General features: G+C 48.5%; 1 protein-coding gene across 11 annotated transcripts in view; it reads right to left on the bottom strand.

Annotated features, from left to right (window-relative positions):
- Positions 1-27,428, bottom strand: part of MTSS1 (MTSS I-BAR domain containing 1) — a 165,119-nt gene extending 137,691 nt beyond the window's left edge. Inside the window, exons 1-3 of one of the 11 annotated variants that reach the window (XM_055545825.1) lie at positions 27,290-27,428; positions 26,304-26,501; positions 2,622-2,683 (exon numbers count right to left, since the gene is read on the bottom strand). In XM_055545825.1, coding sequence (XP_055401800.1) covers positions 2,622-2,683; positions 26,304-26,375 — 134 coding nt within the window. In that variant the 5' untranslated portion in view covers positions 26,376-26,501; positions 27,290-27,428. The other 10 variants (XM_055545830.1, XM_055545847.1, XM_055545848.1 and 7 more) reach the window with 10 other exon arrangements.

Below are 27,428 nucleotides of genomic sequence, written 5' to 3'. Positions count from 1 at the left end.
ATTTATAATTAATATCTGACCCAACAGCTGTATTTACTCTCACTCAAGTCAAGGCCGATCTTCCAAATGAGCCCGCTGTAGAGGTGCCTCAAGTATTACATGGTCACCAGGGCTCCCGTGAAAACAAAGACTGTGGTCAAGTGTGAGGAATTAAGAGCTTTTAAACACCGCCTTCCGATGAGCCATATTTCACGGACTGCTTTTGTCACAGGACATCTTAGCCCTCTCTGATGGCGCAGAGCAAACATGCATCCATCAGCAGGAGAAAGGAGTGATTCAGTTTACATGCTCCAAGAGTCTACCTCTTCTCTGGTCTTACCCACTCTCTTAATACAGAAAATTAAACCACGGGCTTGAGCTTCCCACGGTGCTCTCAACCAGGTACTAGTAGCTTGACAAAATAAAGTAATGGTCTCTGCCTCATGGGGCCTATTGTTTAACATATATGTACACGCACACATGTGTGTACATATATGTTATGTACATATATAGCTTGACAAAATAAAGTAATGGTCTCTGCCTCATGGGGCTTATTGTTAAAATATATGTAGACACACACACACACACACACACACACACACGTTTATGTGTATGGCTTCCCTGGTGGCTCAGAAGGTAAAGAATCTGTCTGCAATGCGGGAGACCTGGGTTCGATCCCTGGGTCAGGAAGATCCCCAGGAGAAGGGAATGGTAACCCACTCCAGTTTTCTTGCCTGGAAAAACCCCATAGACAGAGGAGCCTGGCGGGCTACAGTCCATGGGGTCACAAAGAGCTGGACATGACTGAGCAATTAACACTTTATATATATAATATGCATATTATATCTATACAGGGCTGGCCAAAATGTTCATTTGGGTTTTTCCATAAGCTGTAACAGAAAATCCTGAATGAACTTTTTGACCAACCCCAATATATTATAATGTACTTTGTACCAGTAGGGATAAGATTGCTTTAAGTCTTATTCCGTACGTTTAAGACAGCCAATCAGGTAATTATTTTAAGTTTTAGCTGCTTCATTGGTAAAAGGAGAAGAGCATCTTTTCCCTGCTCAACCCTGAAAACCTGCCAGACAATTAAATGAGGCCAGATAAGAAGAAGCCTAGAGGGCAGGGGTTGTACTTACATGTTTTACAACAGGAGGTGACCTCCTACAGGATGGAGACTAACCTATTTGAAATGAACCATGATGGGGGCAGAGTTGGGGGAAAGGGCCTTACATTCTGAGAAGAGTAGGTTGGATCTGATCCAGGACAAAGTAATCATAGGTTCTCAAGCAAAGAAATGGCAAAGGACTCAACAAGCAGCAAAAGGGCCATATTCTGAAGCCCATGGTCCACCTGAATACCCACTCATTACTCTGGAAATCCCAGGCCCCATGAAGCTGAATAATGGACTGGGAAATTTCCACATCTCTCAAGTTCTCTCCTAATCTACGGGGGAGCCAGGGAATGCCCAGTCCTGTGGCCAAAGTTCTGGGCAGGAACCCCTGGGGTCAACAGGCAAAGTCCTAAGAACATCATGTTACTCCTCCCACCCCTGTCTGTCATCCATATTGTTTCTTATCCCAGAAAACACCTACCCGCTTCGTTCTCTGGAAAACCATCCTCGTACACCTAAACCAATCCATGTCACCCCCACAGCCATGACCAGGGTCATGAAAACAACCTCTTTTTCAAATGTCCCAGCTCTCTTGAAACACCCACTAAGAGCAATCACAACCCTCTCCCCACTGATTTTAAAAGCATATGGCTTTAACAAGAAGATGTTGCCATATTTTCTACTGTATATCAAATGATGTATTAACAAGCACATGATGAGGCAATAATAATAGCCCCTTAGAGTAGATCAGCATTAGATCTCATTGTTTTAAAACAGCTTTATTGAGACATAATTTGTATACCATAAAGTTCACGCATTTTAGGTGTGTAAGTTAACAATTTTTCAGTAAATTCAGAGTTATGCAAATACCACCGCAATCCAGTTTTAGAATATTTCCATCACCCCAACAAGGTCCCTCATGGCCATTTGCAGTCAACCTCCTTTCCCACTCCTAGCCCCAGGAAACCACTAGTCTCCATCTGTCTCTACAGATTTGCATTATATAGACAATTCATGGAAATGGAATTATACAAACTAAGCTTTAAACTCTGTAAGGATAGGCAGGAAGGAGAAAGAACTGTGGAGCCAGACTGCCTCAGTTCAATTCCCTGCTCTCTCATTTACTAGCTGTGTGAATTTGGGTAAGTTATTCTCCTTATCTGTGCCTCAGTTTTCTCATCAGCAAAATGGGATAACAACTATACTTACCTTTTGGGGTCCTGAGATTTAACTGTTACCATATACCTGGCATGCAGGGAACACTCTTTATATGTCATCCATGGCTACCTTACATATAACTGACTTCATTTGACCCTCAAAATTCCAGTGGAAGGAGGCAGAGCAGATATGAGTTGATTTTACATACATGAATCAGTGGTCAGGACACATGGCTAGTAAGTGGCATGCTTCTCTACCTGTAAGACTTCCAAAAGTAACCCTAGTTCAACTCTTGGGTCCCTGTTCTTGCATCCTTTGTCTAAGGCCGCTGCCCTTTTCTTGGAGATGACATGCTTCTACTTACCGAAGCTGGGACTGCAGCTTTCCGGCTTTGTTAATGAAATCTTCCCAAACTGGATAACTCCCCTACAACAAAACAAAGCCATCGATCAGTAAGTCCAGCTGTGACAGATATCTGATGAAGATATTGGTAGCACACCCAACTCCAATGAGAAGTGGGTCCAAATTCTAGATATGTGGAACATGTAAGACTCTACCCTGAACCACCTGATCATGCCTCTGGCTGTTCTCCTCCTTATCCCAGAAGGCAGGGAGGAGGGAACCAGAGTGTTTGCGGCTCCTCTCCAGGACAGGAGGCTACTGGCAAGCATTAGACGGTAAGGAATCCTCCTGCAATGTGGGAGACCTGGGTTCGATCCCTGGATTGGGAAGATCCCCTAGAGGAGGGCATGGCAACCCACTCCAGTATTCTTGCCTGGAGAAGCCCCATGGACAGAGGAGCCTGGTGGGTTACAGTCCATGGGGTCGCAAAGAGTTGGACACGACTGAGCAACTAAGCAAACAGCACAGCATTAGTCTAGCAGAATCTCAAGGTTGGGAGGTTACCTAAATATAGCTGCTCAGCTGATGGCTTGAGACCAGCATCTACATACTACACGGTTATAGGCGGTTCCCCAGCGTATTGCAGCTAACAGGACACTCGTCACCCTCCATGGCAACCTACCTACATCAGCCAAGCTTTCCTTTCTATCCACGCAGTCTTACTCCTAACCTAGGAATCCACAGAGTTAAATTGATCCTGCTTCCACATCCATCTTTTCCAAGAACGAAGGACAACCAGCACATTCATTCATAGCATTCCTTCTTTCAGCTCCCAACCGCAATCCATTTCTACATGGGACCCTGTCTCACATCCCCACAGTGTCTTGGGGATATTCCATTACGTGGCTCTACTCCTCTAAGTATGGTATGTGTGTGTGCTTAGTTGCTCAGTCATGTCCGACTCCTTGCGACCCTATGGACTGAAGCCCACCAGGTTCCTCTGTCCATGGGATTCTCCCGGCAAGAATATTGGAGTGGGTTGCCATTCCCTTCTCCAGGGAGTCTTCCCAACCCAGGGATCAAACCCAGGTCTCCTGCAATGCAGATGGATTCTTTACCATCTGAGCCACCAGGGAAGCCCTCTAAGCATGGTGCTTGAGACAAACCCTAAACCGTAGGTGCAGTTCTGGCTGGGGCAAACCAGAGCGGGGTCTGACACAGCACATTAAATGCATACTAAGATTAAATAACCAACTAAAAGTCAGTGCAAAATAAATCCAGAGAAGAGGAAACCATGGTTAGAAAATCAGTGTCTGGCATCCGATCATTTAAACATAGAACTCAATGGACACGAATTTGAACAAACTCCAGGAGACAGTGAAGGACAGGGAAGCCTGGCATGCTGCAGTGTATGGGGCCGCAAAGAGTTGGACACGACTTAACAACTGAACAACAAGATCAGGTAACCAACTAAGAGTCAATGCAAAATAAACCCAGAGAAGAGGAAGCCATGGTTAGAGAAGCAGTGTTTGGCACCGAATCATTTAGACATAGAACTAACTCTAAACACCTGGCGGATTATGGTTGTAGGATAGAATATAAATGTTATGAACCTTCACAAGGTAAAAATAACATATGACACCTCTTGATTTTGTCATTAAGGAGAGAGGATGGAGAAACTGTAATACAGTGAATCATCTCATTTTTTATTATAGAAGCCCCATCAATCCCCAGGCAGCAGGGAGCACAGAACAGTGGGGCCTTCCGTGGGAGCTGTGGACTTCTGTAAATACACTAAAATCTTCCAATTAAAGCTATGCCCAGGAAAAAAAAAGAAAAAGTAAGTCCCATCAAAATAGACTAAAACTGAAACTGAGTTAAAACATAATGATTTCAGCTTTCTAATTTTTCCCCCAATAATTTTAATAATCTCTTCCCCCCTTACTCTTTATTTCAGTTATTATTTATTGAAATATAGTTGATTTATAATGTTGTGTCTTTTAAATTTTTTTTAATTTATTTTTTAATTGAAGGATAATTGTTTTACAGAATTTTGCTGGTTTCTGCCAAACATCAACAAGAATCAGCCACAGGTATACATATGTCTCCTCCTTCTTGAACCCCCCTTCCACCCCATCCCACCCCTCTAGGTTGTCACAGAGCCCCAGTTTGAGTTCCCTGAGTCATACAGCAAATTCCCATTGGCTATCTATTTACAGGTAATGTATGTTTCCATGTTACTCTCTCCATACATCCCCTTACTCTTTAAGAGCATACTTTCCTAACCTTGCCACCACTGACATTTTGAGCTAGATAATTTTTTTTTTTTTTGTCAAGATGGAGGTGGGGGGCTGCCTTGTGCATTACAGCTGCTCCAACCTCCATTCACTAGATGTCAGTAACACTCACGGATGTCACTGGATATGACAAAATGCCCCCAGACATTGTTCCTACAGGGCAAAATCACCCTTGGTGAAGAACCACTGCTTCAGAGGAATGTCTGGGAAATGAGTTTCTTCTAGTGAAGAAACAGTTATCTGAAGCTCAGCAATTTCTTCAGTATTACTTCATTTCAATTTCAGTTCTCTTAAAGTAATTAAATAATTATTATTTTGAAAATATCTTGCACAGAACATGTGTTCTAAAAGTGTGTTCATTTATATATTTTGAGTCTTCTGGACAGCAAGAGGATCAAACCAGTCAATTCTAAAGGAAATCAACCATGAATATTCATTGGAAGGACAGATGCTGAAGCTCCAATACTTTGGCCACCTGATGCAGAGCCGACTCATTGGAAAAGACCATGATGCTAGGAAAGATTGAAGGCAGGAGGAGAAGGGGGTGACAGAGGATGAGATGTTTGGATGGCATCACCGACTCGATGCACATGAGTTTGAGCAAGCTCCGGGAGTTGTTGATGGACAGGGAAGCCTGGCGTGCTGCAGTCCATGGTGTCACAAAGAATTGGACATGAGTGGCTGAACAACAATATATTTCTTGAGCTATCAAGTCTGCCTGAAAATGTGCAAGATGTCAGGAAAACCATCTACCCAACATTAAAATGGAATATTCCTGGGAGCTGAGATTTGGACCAATGTGTTGTATTCCTGTTTGTACTTTCCTCCATGGCTGTAGTTCCTGTTTTTGTTTTTTTTTAAATAAGGGTCATACATCATTTTTATGAAAACAATGTAGTCACCACTACACTTAAAAAAAATTTAAGATCAAATTAGCGGTTCTGGCAGTAACAGCACCTTGAATTTACAATCCACACAGCCCCTAAAATCTGTTTCACCGGGGCTGCTAGATCACATCCATCAATTCTGCGTCTGTGCACTGGGGACCTGCTCGGCCCAATTGCATACTCTGGATTTATTCCTCCAAGCAGCAATGTGCTCCCATGGGACACTGAGCTGCACCAGGCCAGGGAGTCTGCCTGACTGGCTCCTGGCAGCAGTCCTTTGACAGCTACATCTGAGCTACTGACACCAACACTCATGCACAGGTCTGGTCATCATCTGCTAAACCACTTAGCCTCCATCCCATCTCTGTGCCCCAGGGGGTCTCTTTAACCCAAGAGCGTAACTTTGTTTTTGAATGAAACCTCTAAGGGCTCAGGCTACCTTTCCAGGTCCATTAAGACATTATGGGGAATGCCACCTATAGCATTTACCATTTTGTTATCAAAACCAAATATGAACATGCCTTCTATTAATATATCTATATCCAGGTAATAGGGGTATGGACCAAGATCAGAGTCCTCTGGCTGGGCACTAGAGATCTCTGTTCAGATGGATTTCAGCATCCCTCAGAACATGAGAGCGTTACCAACCAATTACAGCCTCATCTAGCCAGTCCTTCTCTTTCTGGTCGACAAGACAGCATGAGAAGCTTTACAAAAAGCCTGAGGATGTTCACAGACACTGAGCATCAACTTCCAGTCAAAGGAACTAGCATCTCCCATCTGCACACAGGACTTGAGAACTAGGCCCCCTCTCTCCAGCACCAACCACTCCTATCCACAGAACCCCTTGCAGAAGGTCACCAAGATGATCCACAGTATTTAAGAAAAAGGTGAGACACATTCAGCGAGAACACACCAGAATGGCGGGAGCACCGAATCCTGAGTTCTAGCCATGGCCCTGGCAGTGAACTATGTCGGGGCGGGGGGGAAGTCACTTGATCTCTCAGGCCAGCTCTTTATAATGGTCAACAATAAAAAGGTATAATTCCATCACCATTATTGAACACTGACATCACAGAACACTGAAAGAACGTAGGAAAGAAATAAGGAACACAAACGCCGGGGCCAACCTGCTGGCCAGAATCTTAGCTCTCCCCCCTGGCACGTGACGGCGGGCAGGTGGTCTGACTCCGGCAAGCGTCAGTCACCACTGCCCCGGACTGGCTCGAGGAGGAGATGAGGTCAGTCATCCCAAGTGCCCAAAGCAGTGCCAGGCACTCTGTAAGGGCTCAATAACCTTTGACAGGTTTGATCCGAGCGTCTGCAGGCTCCCAAGAATCTCCTTTGGGATGCTGGGAGAGATGTTTAAAACTCTCCAGGTTGGGACTTCCCTGGGGGCCCAGTGGTTAAGACTCTGTGCCTCCACTGCAAAGGGCGGCGGGGTGGGGCGGGGGGCAGAGGGGGTGGCGGTTCGATTCCTGGTCTGGGAACTAAGATCCTACAAGCTATGCAGTGTGGCCAAAAAAAACCTCCTGAGGTCAGACAGTCCACCCAGGCTGGAATCCCTCATTCTCAATGCTAAGAACAGAGCCAAATGGGCATCCCGAGTTCCCCACAGTTAAAGCAGACCTGGAGAGAGACGGCGGGACACACAGCGTCTGCCAGTGTCTCTGCCGCTCCTAGTACAAGGCAGATGAGTACTCAAACCCCAGACGGGTGTGCCCGAAAACAACTGCTAGAGCCACTTTAAAATGACTACCTGCCCCCACCTGGAGCCTCATTTCAGTCTTTACCAAATTAGCAACAGAAGGAGGGTCTCCGCTGCAATTAGGGGGTACAGCACCCAGCTCTCCGCCTACGAACACCCACTCTGCCAGAAGAAGGCTGCCAACAGCCACTCTCTCCCGACTTAATGATATTTGACAGTCTAGATATTTGACAGTCTATCAAAGAGTATCAGGCCCACCTGTTTTAGGCAATATATAATTTAATGGATTCAAAAAAAAAAAAAAACTTCTAAGAACAGAAGACAAAAACCTCCTTGTTGAGAAATGTAAGTGTGTAAATGTTATTAAAATTTAAAAGGCAAGGTGATGTTGGGTTGTTCCAGATTTTTTTTTAAGTTTCTCTCAAGGAAAAAAAAAGTTGAAAATCGTTTTACTACAAAAATTCAAAAGCTTGGAAGGAATGAAGAAGGGACTTGGAAAATGAAAAGGTTACTGAGAGAAAAAAGCCCTGGGTTGTTCTAGACAACAAGGCTGGGTGAAGGGGAGCAGACTCAAATTTCAGAAGAAATTTGCCAATCAAGACACCATATGCACTGAGAGGCCTTTTAGAAAGCAAGTCCAGTGTGGTCCTTAATTTTCTAATCTGCGCTGCTCACCAAGAAATCCCAGAAAGCTGTCTCTTGACATTGTGTCTGGAGGGGCTCTATTCATGTTTAAGGAACCCCCAGGGACGCATCCTCAAAACTACGAGGAAGTCTCAACACAGACCCCACTGTGGAGCTCACCAGAGAACACAGGTTTCACAGCTTTCCAGACAGACCAAAGTCAAGGAAAACAAGACTCCTGCCGAGCACATGGGTTCCGCCAAGTCCAAAGTCACGGGCGAAGGGAAATGAGACTCTCCTTCTGGAATCTCCTTCTTGAATTTCTCTGGGAGTGCTGGGGGACGGGGGGAGGGCAGGGAGGTTTTGAAGCCTTGGCAGTTTGTTGAGAATAGAACTCAGATCACACCAGGTTCTGGGAGAAAGGAGAGACCCCTGTTGCTGGAAACTGTTGTGTTTGCAAGCATGGGGAGGACTCTCTTTAGCAAGCTGCCTGACCTTGCCCAGTTCCTACAGGGAGAGAGATGGGGCCTGCCTGAAGACAGGTTCTAAGTCTGCAGCCACAGGCAGGGTGCCCACCACACAGACCCCCCACCCCGAACCCCCACCCACACCAACTGTTCTCTCTTCTAACCTCTGGGGGCATTCAATAATCTGGAAAACTCCTTCTCAGCCATCAGCACCCAGTTCAAATGTCACCTCCTGCAGAGCATCCTGGGACCCGCCCCCTGCTTCCCTCACATCACGAAGTTCACTCTCTGAGCCTAGGTTTTCCCCATTGAACTGTGGGCTTGAGGACAGAAAAACGGAGGGAAGAAGGGAAAGTATTTCCAGTAACAGGGACAAAGACAGGGAGACAGGGAGGACACATGTGGACTCCTCCAAGGGACACCAGAGTGCCACACTGATGCTGGGAGAAGCAGGAGATGGAAGGACGGACAGGGAGAGCGTGGGCAGCTGTCTAGGGCAAGGTCCAGGGTTGAACTACAAACGGGGCTTCATTCAAATGGCGGGTGACTTGAATCCCAAACCAGTACAGTGACAAGAGAACCTGGTGACCCCATCACACACCTGAAGGCAGCCTGGTCCCTTGAAGGGTGGGGAGGAGAATAAAGTCATCTTCTTACTTCTGAGAGAAAGGCCTACCTATCTCGGTCAACTCCCCAAGAGGCTGGTGGCCACTTGAGCAGACAGACAAGTGGGCTGCCCTGGGTGTGTGCTAAGTTGCTTCAGGTGTGTCCAACTCTTTGTGACCCTGTGGACTGTAGCCAAGCTCTCTGTCCACGCGATTCTCCAGGCAAGAACGCTGGAGTGGGCTGCCGTTTCCTTCTCCAGGGGATCTTCCCGACCCAGACTTGAGCTCTGGGGATACCAAGTCCCTGTCTTCTCCTCCACTTATCCCACAGCCAAACGGCTGGGCAGTCCACTTGCTGGCTTGGGGTTCTCTTTTGCTTTGTATTAAACAGATGCCCGGGATGGCATCCCACACAAAGCAGAAGAAAAAAACTGTAACTTACCAGCCTGGCTAGTTCACAGTGCCCCATAAATAATGCAGCCACCGCCTCTCCCAGCCCTGCCCACGTGACAGCGGAGCCTCGGGGACAGCTGAGGGAATGAGACACCAGGCCTGCTGCTTGGGGAACACAGAGCCTGGGTCAGAGGAAGGGCCGTTTGAGAGGAGCCAGAGACTGAAGGGGACTCTCAGGAGGAAGGAGGATTTGCCTAAGCTGAAAAAGAAATAGGGACCAGCGGGGACAGGTTACAGGGAGTCAGGTTCCAGAGAGCTGGCTGACCAGTGGCTATGGCTGATGAGAACCCAAGTTCTAGACATATGACTGGACAGGTCATCTCCCAAACCCCTCTTCACCTCGATAAGCATCACCGTCACCACCATTACACATTACCATGTTCTGAACAGTTGCTAGATGCCTCATTAACAGATCAGCACGTCTCCAACATTAACTGACAATACTAACATCTGGAGATCTTGCAAAAATGCAGTTCTGAATCTCTTGGTCTGAGGTGGGGCCTGGATGTTGTATCTTTCATCTGAGTGGTGCTGAGGCTGCCGGTCCATAAACCACACTTGGAGGGGCACAGCTTGATACACACTCTTACTACGTGTTCAAAAAACCCCATGAGGCAGGTGCTGCTGTTATCCCACAGCTGAAGAAACCCAGGGCCAGAGAGCCTGCATCCTAGCACTCTAGGCTAATCTAGAATGTGATCCCTGATCTGCCCCTCCAAGCACTACCCTGACTCTGGAAAGAGCAAGCAGCAAGATACACAGACCCGGCCCTAGGGCTGCAGGAAGCCCAGTAGGCAGGCTGGATCCTGCTTTATATCTGGGTTCAGGAGAAGCCAAAGAATTGATGCTTTTGAACTGTGGTGCTAGAGAAGACTCTTGAGAGTCCCTTGGACAGCAAGGAGATGAAACCAGTCAGTCCTAAAGGAAATCAACCCTGAATATTCATTGGAAGGACTGCTGCTAAAGCTCTAATACTTTGGCCAACTGATACGAAGAGCCGACTCATTGGAAAAGACCCGATGCTGGCAAAGACTGAAGGCAGGAGGAGAAGGGGACGACAGAGGATGAGATGTTGGATGGCATCACCGACTCAATGGACGTGGGTTTGAGCAAACTCTGGGAGACTGTCAAAGGCAGGGAAGCCAGGCATGCTGCAGCCCATGAGGTCACAAAGAATAGGATACAACTTAGCGACTGAACAACAATAAGAAAACCAGATAAAGTAGAATGGCGAGCAAGGGCTCCCTAAATAAATAACCCCCGATTACAACTGCAAAGGACCTGGGTGAGCTGTAATGTCACCTTAGAAATGGTCAGGATCCAGAACCATGTGAAAAAGCAAACATAAAAGAAAAGCCCTTTGTGCAGAAAACATCACACACCAGATAGACACACACTGGAAATGTTGAGCCACCACCATCAGCGGTGTCATTATGGCTGATACTGTCGCATCTTCAGGTTTCCTGTGGACACTGGAACTGACTGGCTTCCACCAGGAGGTGGGGGAGCCTGTCCCGAGCATCTCTCCAGGCTTCCATCCCCAGCCCCGCCACCAGGTCCCTCCCCAGGGTGAGTGTGAGGGGTACAGTCCACAGCATCCCTCCCCTTCTTCCAGGGACACCCCTAGGTGAGTTCAGCCTTCAGGGAAACAAAAACAAAGCTTCAAGAGGAAGTTTCTGACCAAAGCAGGAGCACCACTGGACTCCACGCTTCTTAAAGCATGAGGCAGGAATCTTCGACTTCCAGAAGTGGGTACCTGTCACAGCTTTGTCCCCAAAGCCACCCTTCCCCATCCCATCCAGCAAGATGAAGGGCTCCCAAGGTCCTCTGATGAAAGGAGCTGCGTAAACCCCTCCACCATAAAACCATTCCTGGGCTTTTATTTTCTGATTGGAGCTTGCCTAATCCACTAATTACCCCTGTCCATCAAGTGGATGACAGCCTTGCGGATAATCAGCGGTTGCCTCCTTACACGCCCACCCTCACCCACCTACCCAAGCTCACCAGCAATAATAATGCCTATGAAAAGAACCTTACAGCTCTGTGCACACTTCGTGGATGCTGGCACCTCCCACTTCAACAGATTTTCTCTCCCAGCAAACTCCACAAGCCCCAAACCCCACCCAGGCTGCTAGGAATAACACCTGGGCAGGAACCACCAAAAAGCGCTGTGCCTGTTACGTCTACAGTCATTACTCTTTTTTTAGTGTCTTTCCACTGAACGTCCATCTCTTTGCCTAGATAGAAGGCCCTGACGAGCAGCCATATCCAGTGTCTAAAAGGATCAGTGTGGTCTAGTGGGTGGAGTCAGGCTGCCCAGCTTCAGATCTCCCCAGACCTACATGACTCAGTCATCCGGTGACATTTTATCTTCATCTGTAAATGATGACCATGGTAGTCCCCTCCTCAAAGGATGCTAACAAGGGTAAGTCAAAGAAAAGGAGGGCGCTGAAGGGTGACTAGCATCTTAAACTCCAGAAATGCTAGCAACTGCCATTTTAATGAGTCACGTACAAGGCCACCCAGACTCGGACGTTTCATGAGCGCCTACTATGCACAGGTTGGGCTTCCCTGGTGGATCAAATGGTAAAGAATCTGCCCACAATGCAAGAGACCTGGGTTCGATCCTTGAGTCATGAAGATTCCCTGGAAAAGGGAATGACTGGCTACCCACTCCAGTATTCTTGCCTAGAGAATCCCATGGACAGAGGAGCCTGGTAGGCTACAGTCCATGGGGTGGCAAGAGTCGGACACGACTGAGTGACTAACAGCAGTATGCACAGGCACAGGGTGGGGCTTAAAAGAAGCCAAAGTATTGAGGAACACTGCTGTGTAAGCCACTGATCCCGGAGGGCACCACACTCTAGAGATAAAGCCCTGGAAGGTGCAATTGGTACAAATTTCTGGACAGAGTGATTCCTTACTGGGGTCTTAAATGACTGTAGCCCACCAGGCTCCTCTGTCCATGGGATTCTCCAGTCAATACTGGAATGGATAGCCATTTCCTACTCCAGGGGATCTTCCTGACTCAGGGATCTAACCCACATTTCTTATGTCTCCTGCATTGGCAGGCAAACTCTTTACCACTAGTGCCACCTGGGAAGCCTGGAAGAAAAGGGGTAAAGAAAGGAAGGGAGGGAGCATTCCCTGCAAAGGAAAAAGAATTAACCAAGGATAGGAAGCATAGGAGATCATGCTACATTCAGACATGAGTCACTTTGTTCACCTGGAAGACATCCTGGGAACGTGTGATTTGGGGGATGAGAGTTGGGGGGAAGAGCAGGGAGATCCCACCCACTCCACAAGCTGCAGAGGAGGCTTGTGGTGGCTCAGGGAGGCCCAGGAGCCACCCCCACTTCTTCTTACCCAAGGAAGACTCCCAGCACAAGCTCCCAGAGATTCACCACCAGGGAATGCCTGCTAAACCTACAGACGCCTGCACCCAGCCCCAAATCAACATGACCAGATCCCTGGGGGTGGGGCCCAGGGGTCTGCACTTAACACATTCCCCAGGGGACACTCACGCTCTGATGGCCGAAATCACACACAGATCTGAGACTCATCACTCTAAACAACAGGCCACAGCCGTCTGAGGACTTGGATACTGTGACCTCAGCGATTTCTCAGTCCTGATGTACCGGCCATGCTCCTATAGGAGTAATTCCCAGTGATAATCACCTGCGCAGGGCAATGTGAACAGACATACATTTTCTGAAAAGCATTCGGCAACAGGTTTCAAAAGCCTTGAAAGTATGTGCCTTTGACTCAGGATAAATCTTTGTGGGGGAATCACCAATGTAAATCAAGGTGTAACTGCAAGGATCTATTTGCTGAAGAGCTGCTCATGGTGAAACACTGGACACAGCCTGATCACAAATCACTATGGAACTGGGCTCCTGACTCAGGGCCTTTGCACATGTTCTTTCCGTGCCTGGAACATTCATTATTCCTCTGATGTCCACATACTTCATAAGTTATCGCCCAAATGTCACCTTCTCTTTGAGGCGAGGCTTTCCCCAACCACCCTATTTAAAAATAACCACACAGGGCCTGCTTTATCACACACACTCCTTCTAAAATACAACACAACCGACTTATTCAGTTTGTCTGTCCCAGACGTCCATCCCTTGTCCACTAGAATGTAAGACCCAAGAGGACAGAGACCTGAGTCCATTTGGTTAACTGCTGTGTCCTCAGCACTTACAGCTTCCCAGGTGGCTCAGAAGGTGAAGAATCCACTTGCAATGCAGGGGACGTGGGTTCAATCCCTAGGTCAGGAAGATCCCCTGGAGAAGAAAACGGCAACCCACTCCAGTATTCTTGCCTGGAGAATCCCCATGAACAGAGGAGCCCAGCGGGCTACAGTCCATGGGGTCGCAAAGAGTCGGACAAGATTGAAGTGACTTAGCGCACACACACCCCTCAGCACTTAACACAGAACCTGACCCACAGCAGGTCCTCCAATAGGTGTCAACTAAATCAATTAACTATGAACAAAACAACGGACCACCACACAGCCATTAAAACTAACCCGGCTTCTAATTACAAGCACAGAAAGTGTTAAGTGAAAAGCTAAGTGGAAAAGGAAATTTCTGGCAGGGCAAAGGCTGCAATAGCCTTCCTCTAAAAGGTGTGTCCATAACCCACTTTGGAATCAAGTGGTTATGGGTGACTTTTATTTTTTACTAACCTGAGGTCTTCAGGTTTTTTTTTCTTCCATTAACTTTCAATTACTTGCATAATCTTAGAGAAGTAATCCCTCGAGAAATGCTCTCAAAACATTTGCTAACGCTTCATGCTAAATGTAGGGGAAAGCTTCCTTCTCCGTGATTTAATTAGGGTGTCCCTAATTAAGGCCAGCCCAACATCAAAGAGGCCAGGTTCCCAGGGACCCTGGCTCCAGGTCTACTCCTGGTGGCAGGATGACCCCCTCCCCCAGCAGTGGCTGGGAGTCTCCCGGGGCCCGGATGCCAAGGGCTTGGCCATCAGCTGTCTCCTCCTGGCCCTGCTCCCCGCTACTTGCTTCCTATTGGGGTGCTTCATCCAATTATCCAGGCCCCAGATCACATCCTGCTGGAGAGCGGGCTTTGAAGGTTCAGTAAACAATCACTTCAAAACAAAGAGGGACCATTAAACCAAACTCAAAGACTTCCTTAATGGCCTCGCGCTCAGCTGCCGGCCGAACGGGCTGCAGCAAGCCGGGCCTCAGAAGTGAGACTTAGAGGTCTTCCTGGGAACTAATCTTGCCGCCATTCCAACTGCCTCCCCTACACAGCCCCCTTTCCTGTTGCGCAACCCTGTGGGCTGCAGAGCTGTTACTGGGGAGACCCTGACGGAGGCGGGGTGGGCTGCAGAGCTGTTACTGGGGAGACCCTGACGGAGGCAGGGTTCTCCAGCAAAACAAACATGTGTCATGCGGTTGTCACCTCGGACAACCACGTCAGACCCTTGTGAACCGCACCCCGCCTGCGCCCCACACACTTCCTTCTGTGGACGAGTCAGCGGCCCCCCAGCAATTTCACGTTGTTGGATGGTCCAACTCCGTCCTGAAATAAAGGGAGGCCCCGCTGAGCCTCTTGAAGCAGCTCAGAGGAGGGCCTAGCTTTTTACTGCTGTATCTGGTTCGTCCTGAGTCCTAAAGTTATCAGTAGGATGATGATCAAAGTGATCACTGACATACCCACTACGGAATCTGAAAAGGAAATACTAAAATGCTGTAAGAGACAGCTCAGCCCTGTGGATTAAGGGCACAGACTCTGGAGCCAGACTGCCTGGGCTCAACTCCCACTGTACCTCTCCTAAGTTGCATGATGAGGGCAAATGGCTTACCCACTCTGCACTTCAGTTTTCCATCTGTAAAATGGGAATTATGGCAATAACTCCCTCACTGATAGATGCATTTGTAACTACCTTCCTGGGTTGCTGGGAGGATTAACAGTCTCCATAAAGCACTAGTATAGTGCCTGGTTGTACCATACAAATGCTTGTTAAGTAAGTAAAATAAACCAGGGGGCAGGTTTTGTACCAAAACCTGCCCCCTGGTTCTGTCTCCCAGCTCCAAATGAGAATCAGAGGTCTTCCCCTGACTGCTTTCAAAATCTCATGCTGACATCTATTATGGCACTGATCATACTGATTTCCAGTTACTTGTCTGTGACTCTTCTAGACTAAACAACTTTCGGGCAAGGTCATGGATGTATTTCTACCCGCCTCCCCCCGCAGCAGTGCCTGGCAGAGAGCAGGCACGTTGTCATATCTATTGAATATGTGTACCGCATTCTCTCAAATTATTTACATGCTGAAAGTTGAAAAGCATTTCACTCTTGTCTCTACTGCATTATCAAAGCGAAGGTACAGGTTTCTTGTATTTTCTGAAACATCTGAGTACCACTGTGGGCAGGGTACTCTGCTAGAAATTACTAGCAGATTTCTGGGTTCCCTTGTGGCTCAGCTGGTAAAGAATCTGCCTGTAATGAGGAAGTCCTGGGTTCGAACCCTGGGTTGGGAAGATCCCCTGGAGATGGGAAAGGCTACCCACTCCAGTATTCTGGCCTAGAGAATTCCATGGACAGTCCATGGGGTCGCAAAGAGTCGGACACAACTGAGCGACTTTCACTTTCAGACATAAGACCATTTTATCTATTCATGCTAAGCCCTTTGCATATACTTTCTCTTTTAATCCTCCACAACTTTAATAGGAGACTATTACTCCACCCATTTTACAGGTAAGAAAATCAAGGCTCAGGGAACAAGAGTAACGTGCCCAGAGTAATAGAGCTAGGAAATGGCAACCTAGCTCCAAGGGCAACCACTTAAGGCAGCATGCAATGAGTACAGGTAGAATCAACATGCATGTGCAAAAATGCCCAAGAGTGCCGGATGTGATAGAAAGAGGAGGATGGAGAAATGAGCGACCTTTCTGGTGAGGCCTTGAAGGATGAGAAAGATCTCAATAATGCAAAACATGGCAGAGAAGGTCCTCCAAGTGGGACAACAGCAAGAACGAAGAGCACGGGAAGTGTTCAAAGAAGCCAGGGGATCCAGGTTGGGGGACACTGGGCACAGAGCAGGCCACTCCACTAGAGTCAATCACAGGGAGGCCCGAAGGCCTGGCTAAGACAGGTGGGCCACAGACAGTTAGTAAGCAGATAGTGAAAGTTGCTCGGTCGTGTCCGACTCTTTGCCACCCCATGGATGATACAGTCCATGGAATTCTGCAGGCCAGAATACTGGAGTGGGGAGCTGTTCCCTTCTCCAGGGGATCTTCCCAATCCAGGGATCGAACCCAGGGCTCCCTCATTACAGGCAGATTCTTCACCAGCTGAGGCACCAGGGAAGCCCAAGAATACTGGAGTGGGTAGCCTACCCCTTCTCCAGCAGATCTTCCCAACTCAGGAATCGAACCGGGGTCTCCTGCATTACAGGCAGATTCCTTTCCAGCTGAGCTACCAGGGAACCCCTAGTAGGCAGGTAGGAAGAACCCAAACATGGCCAAGTCTTGGGAAGGGACAGAAGCCAGTACAGAGCTGTTGGTAAAGTGGAGACTAGAGGCAAATGAGACTGCATCTCCTGGTGCTCACTCCAGAAGAAGAAGCCGCAACTCAAACAAGGTGGACAGGAAAAGACGGCCGCTACCAAGCAACCGTCTCTCCTCACACTGATGTAAACATCTCTAAAAGGCCTTTTTTTTTTTAAGCATTAAAGGCCCTGAGGACCTCAGCCAGGCACCCAGGCCTTCCCTACCTTTATCTACAGAGGATTTGCAAACAGAGAAATGCCAATTGGCCCTGCTGAGCCAGATGAGGTTATAATGAACTCAGGAGTGATTTATATACTTAGTAAGAAGAAGAAGAAGAAGAAGAAAAAACAAACTCAACTTCTCCATTTCCTGCAACTTCATTTGCAAGTTCTAAATACAGCTCAGTAAAGGGTGGGGTCTTGTTTGCCCTAAGAAGTGGTGGAGATAATTATTGATTTCAAAACTACAGAACACTTCATTCCCAAATCTGCAAGACAGAATATAACCGCAGAGAACATCTTACTCAGGCATGGTGCAAAGCCCTTTAACAAATACAATCTCATTTCAGAATCCCCCCAACAACATTATAAAAATGGGCACTTTATGAGACCCATTTCACAAAAGAGGAAAATGAGGCTCAGAGAGATGAAGAAATTGGCCCACAGGATTTAAAACCAAATCTCTTTGCCCTTTCCTTCTCCCCTTAGAGAAGGAAATGGCAACCTACTCCAGTATTCTAGCCTGGAGAATCCCATGGACTGTAGACTGCCAGGCTCCCCTGTCCATGGGGTCGCAAGAGTTGGACACGACTTAACGACTAAACCACCACTCTGCCTCCAAGCTCAGCAGTAGCTCCAGAATTTCCATAGAAGGGGTTTAGGGGCAATGGTGTGGCCGGAATGAATAAATAGGATGTGGGCAGGGAGCTGTGCTGCTGAGCAAGCACTGTTTCACTTGGGTGCCATGTTATAGATCCGTGCTGTCCAATACGGTAGCCACTAGCCACATAAGACTATTGAAACAAATTGCAAGTAAATAAAATTTAAAAATCAGATCCTCGGTTGCACAAGCCACACTTCAAGTGCTCAAGAGTCACACGAGGCTAGTGCTTAGTGTATCTGACAACTTTCGTAATAGCATAAAATCGTACTGGACAGGGCTATTACAGATCAACTAAAAACACCCAAGGATTCTAAAGATGCTTTTTGTCTGTTGCTATTTTTTAAAATTTATTCACTTTAATGTTTCACTATAAATTTATTTTTATTAATTGTAGTAAATACACAACATTGCCCATCCTGAAGCCCGGTAGTGTTAAGCAGATTCTCATTGCTGTGTCACCATGGAAAGACACTTTTACTCAGGCAAGGTTGAGAAAACATGTCAAGGGTGCTCAGACTGTGTATAGCTGGGGGTACCTTTAAAAATCCTAAAGCCCAGGGTGTACCCCAGAGGCACTGAATCAGACCCTCTGTGGAATAGGGTCCCAGGTATCAGTGTCTTATTGCTCCCAAGAAATCCAATGCATTCATCGCTGTAACCATGTCTGTTCTACCAAAAGGGGCACAGAACCGCCTCTTCCTCCTCTGGCCAGACCCACCCCTCCGGCTCCCTGAAGACCCCTATCTGGGGGAGGTGGCGGGGAAGCGAGGCCCAGGCAAAACCCACTGTCCACCTCTAGGACTTGGGAGGCGGCTGCTGCTGACCCAGCTAATACTTTCACTGCTGTCCAAATTCTTCAAGGGAAAGAAAGCAAATAAAAAGACACAGAGCTCATAAGCCACTCCACTGATTTTTTTTTTTCTTCCACCCACTTAAACTAGACAGGAAAAGAAAAACACTTAGACACTATGATGGAGATCATATTGCCAAGAAATCGGCACAGAAGGGAGGTTTTCTTGGGGAATTCCATCAACTTCCCCCAAACACAGTCTTGCCATGGCTCGACTGACTCAACCCAACTGGAGGGTGACAAGGAAATAATTCAATACAGAAAGTCCTTTTACAAGAGAGTTCCAGGGCTGGACACAAAGGGAATTCAAGGCAAGGTGTTCTCATTGAGGAGTTACTGAACTTTGGGTGAATTTACTTAATTCATGTAATTGAGGGTACTGACAAGCATAGTCACCCAACCTCAGGGCCCAATGGGCTCCATGGACATATAAAGGCGGCCCTCTGGTCAGTCATGGAGAAGACCATAGAGGCTTTGTATGGGGACAAGGACAGAAGCCAAGGTTGGGGGTGACTTTCCCTTCTAGGAAGCCAGGAGGAGGGGAGGAGAGAGAAAGATAGGCTGTATCAGAGAAGACTGGTAAGTAGGAGGAGCAGGGAAGCCACAACATGTTGATATATTATAAATTAAACCATTTCCACAAAAGTGACAGCCAGATGGGAGCCTCCCACCCCCATCTTCACTCCCCCTGCCCCGAGTCCTCCCAGAGTCTCAGCTCAGGTTCACACCCCCAGGCTGGCTCTGGGCTGCAAGAGCTGCGATGTGACCCCGATTCCTTGCTAGGTTCTCCTGCGGGACTCAGGCAAGTGAAATGCTGCCTTCTAGAAACTCATGCACAGCCCCCTCTCTACCTTAGTCATGCTCTAAAGAGCTCCAGCTGCTGCTAAGTCACTTCAGTCGTGTCCGACTCTGTGCGACCCCATAGACGGCAGCCCACCAGGCTCCCCGTCCCTGAGATTCTCCAGGCAAGAACACTGGGGTGGGTCAAAGAGCTCCAGCTTTAGGGTCAAACAGACCAAGGTCTGAATGCCAGTCTACCTCACCAGGGCATTAAACAAATGATCAACTCAAAGCCTCAATTTTCTCAACTTTAAAGTGGGGGTGATGTGAGGATGACAGGAAATCCTGGCACATAACAGATTTTCACTGAGTCCCTTCCAGCCCCCTGTTCACTACATGCAATAAATACAGTTGCTGTTGTTTAGTGGCTAAGTCATGTCCAACTCTTTTGTGACCTCATGGACCGCAGCCCCGCCAGGCTCTTCTGACCATGGGATTTCCCAGGCAGGAATACTGGAGTGGGTTGCCATTTCCTTCTCTACGGGATCTTCCCAACCCAGGGATCAAACCTGAGTCTCCCAATTGGCAGGAGGATTCTTTACCACTGGGCCACCAGGGGAGCCCAAATAAATACAGAGCACCTGTATGCCAGGTGGCACCCCAGAGCATCTTAAATTGGGAAGCAGCAAATGACACAGCCCCATGCCAAGGTCTTCCCTGGGCTAAGAGGTAGGAAACATTGATAATGTGGGGTGGGGAGGAGTTGGTTTTACTTTGGGGGGAGGGTTGTAACATGTATGTGTGTGCGTCAAACAGACTCAGATGAACCCTTCCACAGTCTCCAGCTCATTCAAGGAAAAACCTTGGCAGTCAAATACAATGCGCTTTCTCAGTGCTCATCCAATTAATTTATTCCATTTGTCTCTCCAGTTTGCTACTTAATAAGGACATATCAGCAGTGCCATCTGAAAATCTGAGTTAAACGGCTTCAGGCATCACGGTTCCCTTTCAGGGTCCCAAATGTGTCCTGTCTGCTGTCCTATGCAGCTGAACCTGCCTTGTAGCTTTTGTTTGGCTCAGGGAGAGGTATTTCTCTGTTTTTGCAAAGGTGTGGGTTTTAGGGGAAAGTGTCCTGAAGGCAGTTCCGAGAAGTAATGGCAAACTCAAAATGATCTCATTTTCCCATACCCGATTGGAATATCTAAATGGTCTCGCTACAGAAGGAATCTGGCCAGCTCTTGCCCATCCCTGGGAAAATGGAAAGGGCCTAGATGAAAATTACAGATAAAGAGCCTAATGAATCAATAGTTTCAACCTTTTCACCCTCCAAGCACTTTAAAGACCTCAAGTGAGCCGGCCAAATTGACACTGTTTTAGTTTTTTCTTTCTCTCTACCCCAAGAGGCAAAAAGAGTTCGAAGGCTAAAAGGTCAGCAGCAGAGTATGCATGGGACACACTTGTACTAAAAAACTGTTCACTGTCTCTCTGACAAACTGAATTAGGGACCCTGTATCTTTACTTGCTGAAAATACAGCATCAAGCTCAACACTTGTGACGACACCCATGCTCGATCAATACTGCAGGACTGTGAGTACACGTTAGTCTCATAAGAACTAAATGATGGGACTTTCCCGGCAGTTCAGTGGTTAAGTCTCCACACTTCCACTTAAGGGACATGGGTTCGATCCCTGGTCAGGAATATCCCGCATACCACATGGCATGGCCATAAAATAAATAAAATTACTCTCTTAAAAAATATAAATAAAAATTGGAAAAAAGAAAGAACTAAGTGATAGCTGAACTGGGCAAAATTCAAAGTCAGCCTACCTTCCACGCAAACTGTGACTAGGAATGACCTTCTTTCAACTCATTACCAACTAGGATCTCAGAATACAAAGATTCATAGAATCAAACAAGTTCTAAACAATCTGCTTAAATATGATGTATAAGGGATTCTCCCCACAGAGACACTCAAACCAAGACCCAAAAAAAAAGACTTCTTCTCAAACTGACACAAGAAAAATTACACCTGAAAACCCTCGAAGATAGAATTACAGAGAGCAAACCCTGTATCTCTGAACAGGCACCATTCCCGGCAGTTCCCTGCTGCCGGTTTTATGACATCTTCACTTCTCTTCCTTCTCCCAGAGGCCTATACTGAGGAAGCTGTAAAAGCCTGGGCAAACACAGCCATTTGCTAAGAGAAAAAGTGACGTGGGGCCCATCTGTACTTTACAAGGGCTTGGCTTGTCTGTCTTTGCACGTCACCATTTACAGAGCAGCCCACCTCCCTCAGAGCCCAGGCCACTGGCGGAGGCCTTGGCTGGACTTTCAGTATCTTTCTAGAGAAAAAAAATTTTTTTTCCTTCTTTTGAAAGAGTCAAAAGGAAGTCCGACAGGGGCTGACCAATGTCCTTCACCAGGCTGGACTACCAGCCCCTCCTTCATGGCCACCATATTGAACTGAACTGGACAAGCAGCTCTCCAAGGGCAGCCTTGGCTCCTCACCGCTCAGCAAAAGGCCTTCCACAAAGCAGGCCTTCAACAAACCCTGAGGAAGTGAACCTCTTGTCTGACAGCAACCCCAAAACAAAACAGTAAGGGGTGGGGGCAGAGAAAACCCTGAAATCATCATCCAGCCCTGGATTCACCGCTCACATTCTTGATCTTGTGATGAGTAAGGGAAAATACCATGATGTGTCTTCAAACCACAAAGATTTCCATGGACTTCAAGAAGTCCCTTTAGCAGGTCTAATTTTAGGTAGAATTTAGGAGGGGAGGACACTGGTGCAAACAGAGGTGGGGGGCAGCAGAAAAAAACTGAACAAGGCCCCTATTCTGCTCAGCACAGGTGATGGTAACAGGACACCCTTGTCTAAAGTGAGGCGTGGGGTGGGGAATTCAAGGTGGGGTTGGGTATTCTTTCACCCCCAGTCACATTATATAACCCCAAGCACACTCTCCAACCCAGTACAAAGTTCTCCCTGCATTCGGGCCCCACACAGCTCCTAACATGCTGACTCTTGAGCAACAAGGCAGAGGAAAATATGTGATTTTAGCCTCCAACTTCTTGTTTTTTTTTTAACTAAGTTAATTATTAAAAAAAGACAGACATCAACAGGGTGAACTGACCTCAAGTTTGGCCAGGGTCTCCTGGTCTTAGAAGCTTTCCAAACATCACCGAATTCTACATGCTGGTTCAATTACTTAACTAAAAAGATTTTCAAATACAAATCTTAGGTCAGTATGTTGTACACCTGAAACCAATGTTATGTGTCACAGCTCAATTTTAAGGAAAGGAATGGCACAGATCTGCTGTTTGAAGCATTAGCTGTGTTTCTTGGGACTTGGAGAGAAATTCCAAAAAGATTTCAGGGTCATCTAATGTAGTCAACAGGGTTGAAACACCAGAAGTCAGTCATCTGGCCTTCCACAGTTGCTTCCAAGCTACAGTTCGCCTAGACGAACCGCCGATGGGCCCGTGCCTCCAGCCACATGAATCCTGTCTCTCCTTCCCTCTGGGACCAGCTCAAAATCAGACGACTTGATTTACGTGGAAAGGCAGCCAGTAAGCGATTTTGCACACCACCATTCATTAGTGACCACCACAGTAGGGTGGAAGAAAGGGGAAAAACAAAAGGTTTCCTCTCATCAAGGAATCAATAAGTTATTTAACAGCTGCTGTGGGATCCCAGTGGAAGAAAATGAGGGTTTCTTCACTGCTCCGGCCCCCCTGAAAAGGATACAACACACACCCTGACAGCCCAGGACTTAGCCAGATGAAGGATAGTTAGAAGAAAGCAGAAAGAATCCTCCCCAGCTTTTCCATGTCTTGAGGTTCTTTGGTTTGGGAAGATGGATGGGGCTAAGCCTTGAAATTACTCCATTTTTTGTTGTTTTCTTTTTTTTTCCTCCAAAGAGGAAATTGACTCCCTTCCTGTGTTGCTGTACATTTTGGAGAACCAAATGCTACTTTGAAACAAAAATTTTTTTTTCCTTACCCTTTCCTCACCCCACTTCAACATTACTTCTGAGAAAATAATCTAAAAATGTTCTCAAGATGGCATTCCAAATGAGCTTCCAAAACGTACATGTGTTCACAGCAAACAGAAACGGGACCACAAGCGTCGTAAACCTATCGTGGGAGTTCAAGAAAAAAGGAGGATAAGCAGGTCCTTAGAAAGACAGCTCACTTCAGATATTAAAAAGTGGCTTTTATTGCTGACAACTTTGGGCATAAGCATACCACACAACACTATATGCCCAAATTCTAAAATTCCCCTTTAAAATGTCACTGCCTTCTAATCCACGAAGAAGTCTTTTCCAAAGAAAACTCCATGATAAACACTCTGCAACTGTCTTAGGCATAAACAATCATGGAAATTAGACACCCCCCCCCTTTTTCCCTTATCTCTCTACTCCCCAAAAGTCTGAAATTCTGCAGATCTCAAGGCATGTTTTCATCTTACACTCCACTTTGAAAACCTTTGACTCCCCAAAAAAATAAACCTTTAAAATAAATGTCTTCCCAACAGGATGTTGAACAAACCCGACTCAATTCAGAGAAAGAGCTCAGGAACCACAAACTATAGATCCAGCACTCAAAGGGTATTAAACAAGTCTTTATTTTTAACTGGAATCTTGTGGAAACAGAAGCATACCACCTTAGCACCCACAAATTGGCCTCCCCAGCCAGAAAGCACTGCAGGGCAGCCAGGAGACACCAGGTGGAAAGCATGGGAGCCCGCCCTGAAGGGGGTTATTTTCTGAAGGGCTTGGGGTTCCAACCCATGAGAACTGAGCCTGGATTCTGGATTAACGAACAAAGAGGAGAAAAAAATCAGGTGTGAACGCACTGAGACTGCAGTGGGGACATGGGTTAGGTCACTGGGTCCACGTTATACAGAGGGACTAGACACATCCATTTCTCTCCTCCAAAATGCACAAGCAGTTCTCCCAACCCATCTCAAATTCTTCCCCTGGTGATCATAATCCACGTGTGCCTCCAACCAAATCTTGTTTGATTACAAGGCCTGTAGATTTCACTTAAGAAATATCCCAGAGTCTCCAGAGGGAACCAAGCTTTGTCTCAATTATTCAATGGGGGTTGGGGGCAAAGGAATGAAAGGGCTGTCTTTGAACAGGACATAATCCATCTAATTCCAAGGGGCTGGATTAGAGGCATTCCTGGGCAAGCCGGGTCGCTGAACAGAATGCTCCACGAATGTCAATTTCTGACAAAAGGCACAGGCTCTGCAGGAGGATTTCAAAATGGACCAGACCAGGACGCAGGCACCTTGGCAAAGTTCACCCTGGGTGAGGTGGCAGTTGGTGCTTAGAGGGGAAAACAGGCCATGACAGCTGAGCATTCCTTCCCAAAGTCCATCTCCCAGGCGGAACCCTCTCCAAACCTCACATTTCAACAGACAAAAGCACCTCCAGGCGCGCAGGCAGCGGCTGAAGAGGGGCTGTCCACACCCACTCGCTGCACAGCTTTCCAAACCTGCCCACTCGTTTTGGAAGCCGAGCTTTTAATTAAACACCACCTCCCCGGATCTGTTGAGGCAAACTGGGGCTGGGCTAGAGCCAAAGAGAAGCTCCCTAAATACACATGAAAAAAAAAAATTCCCCCCACCGCCCCCAATTCCCACCTCCAGCCAGCTCGCGCGGCTGGTTATATTTCCTTTAGATTAGTAACACAGGGCCCTGGTCTATCTCTATGCACAGAAAATCCACATTCAAGGATCAGGTTATCCCCAGTCCCACCCTTCGCAGGAAAAAGCCTGGGTGTTGTTCCCCGCCCCCATCATACACACTCGCGCGCGCGCGCGCGCGCGCACACACACACACACACACACAGTCCTCACAATCTTTCCAAGAGAAAACCTGGTGTCTGTGCGTGTTAGGCGGGTGGGGAATACAGCTGTTTAATGTGCCCCAGTCCCGCCTTCGGGCTGGGAGCCTCAGTCTGGGGACGTAGGGTCCCCCGCAAGACTGCTCAGGGAACTTCTGCTCCACGCCCCAGGGGAGGGCCGAGGGGAGGCACGCAAACCCTTACCAGCTTTGGAAGAGCCTAATTAATACCTAATTTGCTCAGATCGCCCCCAGGTGGACCTGAAAGCCCACGAGGGAGAGGGAGGTCTCCCTCCCAGTCTCTCGGGCTGGGGGGCTCCTTCTCACAGCTGGGCAGAGCCCCTCCCCTCTCCCCACCACCGCGCCAGGCGCCCCCTCCCGTACCCCGGGGAATCAGGTGTCCGCCCAAGCATCCACCCCCTGCGGGTCGCAGACACTCAGACCAGCGACAGACAATGGAAAACTTGGAGCCAGGGCCCCGGGCCCCCAGGGAAACAGGATGATGCGGTCCCCTGGGACAATGAGCGGGAGCGGGCAGGGACCATCAGATACCACTCCCCAACCCCCGCCCCCACCAAGAGAAGCCGCCCGCTCGGTGACCCAGCAGAACCCGGAGCGGCGCCCCGGGTGAGCAGGTGACACCCGGGCCGGAGCGCTCTCGCAGGTGGCCGGCGGCCACGGCGCAGGCAAGGGCCGGGCGGCTGGCCCGGGGCGGAGGCGAAGCCGCGCGGCGAGGTCAGAGCGCAGTGGCGGCCGCAGCCGCTCACCCAGCGTCCTACCTTCATGTCGCTAATGATGGTCTGGAAGAGGCCTCCGAGCGCGCTGCATTCCTTCTCAATCACAGCCTCCATTTTCCCGGCGCGGGCAGGGGCAGGACACACACTCGGAGCCGCCTGGACTGTGCGCGGGGCCGGGGATCGCTCACCCCGGGAGGAATTTCACCCTCCGAGTGACCCACCTCCGACTCGCAGCCTCTTCTGCAAAGAGGACGAAATGCCCGAGAGCAACTGTTCTCTGCCCAAAATAATACTAAAAATTTTAAAAAGCCAAACCGCTCTGTAGGGCGCCTACAGGCAGCGCTCCGCTCCTGGCCTTAAAAATGCCCGGAGAAGACTGACAATCAGGCCACCACTGGTGCCCACGACAGAAACGGCAAAGCCCATCTTGAAGCAGAGAAAATCGCCCGCTGACCCGGGGCCAGCGCCATTTCAAAATGCAAGATTTTCTAATTTAACCGATGTTTCTGAAATGAAACAACAAAAAAAAAAATCGCCCAAGAGCAGAGCGGGTCTGCTCGCGGAGCCCTGATCTGTTGCTCGCAGCCGCGGCCGCCGCCTCCTTTTCTGTCCTGCGCGCCCAGCCCCGGCGCTCGCTACAGCTCGGCTCTTGGGGACGTTCGCAGGGGCGCACGCGCGCTCGCGGCCTTGCGTCCGCGCGGAGGCGCGGGGAGGGCGCGCGTACGGGGCCGCGCGGCCGCCGCACGAGGGCGGGGCTGGAAGCGCGTGCCCGGGAGGCGCGTGGGGCGCCGGCCGCAGAGAAGAGCCGGCAGGCGCGCGGGCGGTGCGCGGAAGATCCAAACCCCGCGGGAGCCTCCTCCGCCGAGCACCCGCCCCCCGCCTCCCCTGGGCCGCGGGTCGCAGAGCCGAGAGGGAGTGTCAGCACGCGGCTGGTCGAGCGCCCACACCACAATGGCTGCGAGCGCCCGGCACGGAGGGTGCAGCCGTCGGCCTCGGGGACTTGCACGGTGGCACGATTAGTGCAGTACCTTGCAACTAGGGAGTGTTCGGTAGGGCGGGAAAACTGCCGCTACTGCTGTTGCTGCTGCAGGCTTCTAAGAGGCCCGTTCTCTGCTATCAGGACTGCAGAGCCAAGTCACGATTGCAAGCAGCCAAATACGTAATTAG

Source organism: Bubalus kerabau, chromosome 14 (genome assembly GCF_029407905.1).
Source record: "Bubalus kerabau isolate K-KA32 ecotype Philippines breed swamp buffalo chromosome 14, PCC_UOA_SB_1v2, whole genome shotgun sequence".
Taxonomy (NCBI): domain Eukaryota; kingdom Metazoa; phylum Chordata; class Mammalia; order Artiodactyla; family Bovidae; genus Bubalus; species Bubalus kerabau.
Note: the sequence above shows the minus strand (reverse complement) of the source record. Positions and strands in the feature narration are given on the sequence as shown.